The 6,000-nt window shown below is 47.1% G+C and overlaps 1 protein-coding gene across 2 annotated transcripts in view; it reads left to right on the top strand.

Annotated features, from left to right (window-relative positions):
• The window catches only part of Ap2a2 (adaptor related protein complex 2 subunit alpha 2), a 66,260-nt gene that overhangs the window by 49,086 nt on the left and 11,174 nt on the right, over positions 1–6,000 (top strand). For both annotated transcript variants that reach the window (XM_005351533.3, XM_005351534.2), the window contains exons 11-15: positions 1,111–1,293; positions 1,744–1,841; positions 2,083–2,314; positions 2,408–2,581; positions 5,054–5,217. In XM_005351533.3, the coding sequence (XP_005351590.1) occupies positions 1,111–1,293; positions 1,744–1,841; positions 2,083–2,314; positions 2,408–2,581; positions 5,054–5,217 (851 nt within the window). The remainder of the gene's footprint in view (positions 1–1,110; positions 1,294–1,743; positions 1,842–2,082; positions 2,315–2,407; positions 2,582–5,053; positions 5,218–6,000) is intronic.

A 6,000-nucleotide genomic window follows, 5' to 3' on the forward strand; every position in this document is an offset into this window, starting at 1 on the left:
TCTTGATGTAGATTTATTCCTAGTTTCCTGAGGTTCTGAGGAACTGCCACACTGATTTCCTTAGTAGCAGTATAAGTTTACACTCCCACCAGCAATGAACGAGTACTCCTCTTTCCCTGAATCTTTGCCAGCATGCACTGTCATATGTTTTATTGATCTTGGACGTTCTGACTTGGTTAAGGTGAAATCCCAAAGTAATTTTAATTTGCATTTCCTAGATGGCTAAGGATATTGAACATGTCTTCAAGTATTTCTTAGCCATTTATATTTCATCTTTTGTGAACTGTTTAGTTCTGTTGGTGTTTTGTTTTTCATGTATTTTAGATGCACTCTATCAGCTGTGTTACTGATGAAGACCTTTTCCATTCTGTAGACTGCGCTTTGCTGGAGTGGAGGTGTCCTTGCCATATAGAAGCTTTTAAGCTTCATGAGGCCCCATTTATTCTTGGTTTTAGTGTCCATACTGTCAGTGTGAAGTGACACCATGACCAAGGCAACTTTTAAAATAAGATATTTAATTGAGGGCTTGCCTTCAGTTTCAGAGGGTTAGTCTGTGCGCATCATCACGGTGGGGAGTATGGTGGCAGGTAGACAGTCATTATGGCTTGTAAGTTGTAGGCAGACTGGGCTTGCCATGGACTTTTAAAACCTCAAAGCCCATCCCTAGTAACAAGCCTCCTCCAACAAGACCACACCCACTCCAAGACCTTCCCAAATAGTTCCACTAACTAGAGACCAAGCATTCAAATGTAAGAGCTTATGGGGATCATGCATAGACTCATTCAAACTACCAAACTTTGGAGGTTCTATAGAGTCAGGGAGGTAAGGTAATGCAGGGTTGGGGTATGGCTGACCTCAGTAGATTGTTGTGAGTGTTAGCACTTTGTCCTAGGCGCAGCTCTTGTGCACAGTTGCACTGTTGTGTCCCTGAAGTTGACCAGTTTTCCTCACTTGAGTCTGCTGTTTTTCACTCTCTGGCCCTCTTAAGATCTGCTGGAAGCTTTCTGTCCACCCTGCGATAGGTCCTTCTGCAACCCAGCATAGACTGTGTGCCAGTCTGTTCTTGATGTGTTCAGTAGTATCTCTCTGAGGGCCCTGTCTTATTTGCAGGTGCTGAAGGTGGCCATCCTAGCTGAGAAGTATGCAGTGGACTACACTTGGTATGTGGACACCATCCTCAACCTCATCCGTATTGCGGGCGACTATGTGAGTGAAGAGGTGTGGTATCGCGTCATCCAGATTGTCATCAACCGTGACGATGTGCAAGGTTATGCTGCCAAGACAGTGTTTGAGGTATGGTGGGGGAGGGGTGCACACCCTCACTAGGGGCAGTGGAGGGGACAGAGATGGGCTCCAGGGGTGTTACTTCTCGCCCTTTTTTGTCCCAGTGGTGCTTATGCCTTTCTTGAACTAATGTCCCCCACCAAGCAACAGTTTCCTCTCATCCTAATCTCCAAAAGCCTATTAGGGCTGATGGGGCTGTTGAGCGACCTACTAGCTGTCCTGTGCATGAGGGACATCATCTCAAGAGTCTCTAGGGATAGTCACTGGTCTTGCTGCTGGGCCCTCTGCTGTTGGCACTGCAGCCAGCTGTAGGAAGCCAGGGTTTGCCAGGGTTTTAGGTGGAAGCTCTCACTGACTTCAGAATATACCTTGCAAGGAAGGGCCTGTGTGTCTGCTATGGTTCACTTCATGTCAGCTGCCTTTTCTGTGGCCTAGCTCCTGATGTTCCTTGTTTCACAGGCATTGCAGGCTCCAGCGTGTCATGAGAACTTGGTCAAAGTGGGCGGCTACATCCTGGGGGAGTTTGGAAACTTAATAGCTGGGGACCCACGTTCCAGGTAAAAGACCCCAGGGAACCAGGTGTGTGCACTGCACTGGACTGCCCTGCTCCCTGTCTACACTGCTTTGACATCCTGAGGGAGGAGGAAACCCTTACACTGGGAGCTGGCAGTATGCCCTCCTTAAAGAGGCACTGCTTTAGCATAGGGTCCCCACTGCAGGTGCAGGCTGAACACAAGACAGCACATGGGACAGATGAGATAGTGTGACTCCCCGTCTGTGCTCTCTGCCCCTCTCAAGCCCTCTGATCCAGTTCAACCTGCTCCACTCCAAGTTCCACTTGTGCAGCGTCCCCACCCGGGCACTCCTGCTGTCCACCTACATCAAGTTCGTGAACCTCTTTCCAGAGGTAAAGGCTACCATTCAGGACGTGCTGCGCAGCGACAGCCAACTGAAGAATGCAGATGTGGAGCTGCAGCAGCGGGCTGTGGAGTACCTGCGACTGAGTACTGTTGCCAGCACCGACATCCTGGTGCGGGCTCCTGGCTGGGCTGTTTGGTGCTGGGGCTACTGGGCTGGTAATAGGTGCCAGAATGGCCACACCAACTTCTATTCCTTCCAATAGGCAACTGTCCTGGAGGAGATGCCACCCTTCCCTGAGCGTGAGTCCTCCATCTTGGCCAAGCTGAAGAAGAAGAAGGGCCCGAGCACAGTGACTGACCTGGAGGAGAGCAAGCGTGAGCGAAGCATCGATGTGAATGGGGGTCCTGAACCTGTTCCAGCCAGCACCAGTGCAGCGGTGGGTCCCTGCCACTGTGTACCTGGTGCCCATCAGGGCCTCCATTCCTAGACTTGGGAATGACAGTCCAGGTGTCTGTGAGAAAGATTGTGGGTAGTCCAGTGGAATCCAGCGCTGGACATGTGGTCAGGGCAACCTATTCTATGAGACCAGTTTTTAGCTTTTTGGGGTCAGGTGAGCACCTGTGGCTGTCTGTGGTGGACTTATTTTAGACCCAAGACTACACACTTCTAGAGGAGACCTGATGTGTGTTCTTCATAAATTTAGAATTGCTTGCCTTTTTCCTCTTGGAGATTTCCCTTAGTGACTGAAGTAGAACAAACTTCCCCTTGATGTGACACAATGGAGGAACACAAGATCTGATGGTCGTTGGTGGGAGACGCCATTTGGAGAGCTTTGTTACTGTCTTTTAACTAAAGCAGGGCTAGAAATGTGGTCTTGTGACTACCTTTGCCCTGGGTTGCTGTAGATGTGGTTCATCAGATGCTATAATCCCAGGCTTTTCTAGTTCTTCTTTGGCCAGCCTCTCTGTGACCCTGTTCCCTTTGGAGGGGGATATGTGTTGCTATGTTTGGTAGCCCTTTTGAAAGAGTTATGCAGCCACATGAGGGGACCCAGGAGCTTACTATGTCCCCAGCCTCCTTATTTCCTGACCAATAGCAGCAATTAAGACTGTGCCTGGCCTAAGGTCTGGCAAGGCTGTCACTCATACCTTTACCCCTTACATGACAAAGACTCTGGGTGTCTCATTTATTTGAAATAATATTCATACACATTGTCACATGCCTACACATGAACTATAAAAGCACAGCATATTACATCTGTTTCAAAGAATAAACATTTTGGCTTCCCTGTTAATATATTTCTACACTCAGCATTCTTTGCTGAGGCCCACTCTGAGTTCTGCCCCTACTTGAAGAAGTTTCTGTGGCTGGGACAGACTGTTGCCACTTGTGTGCAGGGTACTTGCAACCACTGGGCACCCGCTCTGTCTAAGATGTGCTCTATTAGAATGGCTTCAGGATCTAGTTTCCTGATGTTTGCCTTTGTGAATGACCAATGGATGTTCAAAAGTTATTCAAAGTAACTCTTGAACACAGGGTCTCATTCCAGTAGCACCCTACCATTTATAGACTGGCCTGGGGAGCTCTGTGGATAGCACACAGGTGTGTGAATTGGCCGTGGTGTGGCAGGGCACCTTTGGGTAAGTCAGGTCTGTGAATGTTAGGTATTGAATGTGGGGTGACAAGCTATGCCCTTGTCCTGAGTGATACAGTAATGACTTCAAGGACTCCTTCTCCTTGCTCTCCTCTTCCTTCTCTTCTTTTTAAAACAGGGTTTCTCTGTGTAGCCTTGGCATTCCTGGAATTTACTCTATAGACCAGGCTAGCCTTGAACTCAGAGTCCCATGCCTCTGCTTCCTGAGTGCTGAGCTTAAATGCATGCACCACTACTGCCTGGCTTCAAGGGCTCTTTTCTTATGCTTTTGCCTGGACTGAAAAACAAGGGTTTGTAAGAAGTGTATGTGCTTGTTTATCTGCTTCTTTTCATAATGGAAGCAGACTTAATGCTGAGCTGAGAATGCATCCTAGCAATCTGTTTGCTTACCTTTGCATCTTTTTTTTTTACTTTTTTGAATTTTACAGGTTTATTAACTAAATTTGCTCTTTGATAATTACACACATGTGTGTAATATATACTGATTACTCTCTTCCCACCTCTTCCACCCACTTTCCTTCCTGCACGTTTTTTTCTTTCATTCCTGTCAACAGTCAGTTGTGGATGAGAGAAAGATTCACAGGACTCTAACCCTTGCTGATGAGCTTTTGGCTATTCATAGATTCTGAGAGAGGTGGATCTTCACTTGTGCGTCCACTGCTGAGCCCACCAGGCTCCAACAGAGAGCTCCACAACCTTATATAGATGGCCCTTATTAAACTCAGTAGATCACACACCAAAACTTTTCTCTTGTTTGTTTGAAACTAGGCCTTCATATTGTAGCCAGGAATTCATTGTGCAGCCTAAACTGGCCTAGAACTTGCTATGTAGCATTGGATAACCTTGAACTCCCTATTCCCCTGTTTGCACCGTATGCAAACCTTACTGTTTTTGAACAGTTGACAGTAATGTGCATGAACTTATTTCTTAACCCCTGTATTTCAACGTTTTTGGTGGCAAAACGTTTTTAGAACTTTGTCGTTTTGCTCAAATAGCATTTGTGGGAAAATGCAGACGACTTTCTAGTTGTATGAAATTATGATGGTATAATGAGGTGAATGTCTTCATCTGAACTCATGGGTAGGCTTATTTTGTATGTGGTCAGCAGCTCTCTCTTGCTGGTCTGTAGTTTCTGGACTGCTCCCTGCCCCCTTCCCCAACTTCCTCGTTACTTGACCTGGGAGTGGACACAGGGCTGTGTGAGTCTTGAGCATCCAAGGATCCATGCTGATGTTCCCTTTTCTTATCTTCCAGTCTACACCTTCTCCATCAGCAGACCTGCTGGGTCTGGGAGCTGCTCCCCCTGCTCCCACGGGGCCCCCTCCCTCTTCTGGCGGTGGGCTGCTAGTGGACGTGTTCTCAGACTCAGCTTCTGCAGTTGCACCTCTTGCACCCGGCTCCGAAGACAACTTTGCCAGGTAGCCCAGTTTCTGAGTACTGCCTGGGTGGCATGGTGGGAGCTGTACCTCATGGGTGATTCTGTGCTTAGTCCCTAACAACTAAAGTACTATTAGAGAGGGGTCTGGTGTTCTTGTTGAGAGAGAGCATGTGAGTGCCTGTGCTTTGCTTTGGAGTCGGATGGTACCCTTGCTGTTTCTTTTCTTTGACATTTGATAAATACTGAGCTTATTTCTTCCCACTTACCCCTCCACCCCCACCTTCATGTCCCTTGTGCTTTCCTCTCTGTCAGTTTGGTTTTTTTATTACCCTCTAACAGATACCCTTTTAAATCCCCTTCAGTGCTGTGCATAGATAGCGGCCTTTTCACCATAGCCTCAGGCCCCTGCCTGGCTCTTTCTTGCTTGAAGCAGGAACCCTGACTACTAGTTTATTTCTTGGCTGCCCAGACCCAAACAATTACATAGAAACTCTATTAATTACAGTTTGTCCCACAGCTCAGGCATATTTCTAGCTTGCTCTTATATCTTAAATTAACCCATTTCTGTTACTTTGTATTTTACCACAAGGCTTGTGGTTTGTTATCACTTACTTCTTGGGCAGCTACATGGTGTCTCCCTGACTCTACCCATTCTCTCTCCGTGTCTCTGTTCACATTTCCCGCCTGGCTTTACTCTGCTAAGCCATTGGCCGAAACAGCTTTATTCATTATCCAATAAAAGCAACATATATGCAGAAGGACATTCCATATCATCTCCCCCTTTCTGTCTAAATAAAAAGGAAGGTTTTAACTTTTTTTTTGC

The sequence above is a fragment of the Microtus ochrogaster genome, chromosome 8 (assembly GCF_000317375.1).
Source record: "Microtus ochrogaster isolate Prairie Vole_2 chromosome 8, MicOch1.0, whole genome shotgun sequence".
Taxonomy (NCBI): Eukaryota; Metazoa; Chordata; class Mammalia; order Rodentia; family Cricetidae; genus Microtus; species Microtus ochrogaster.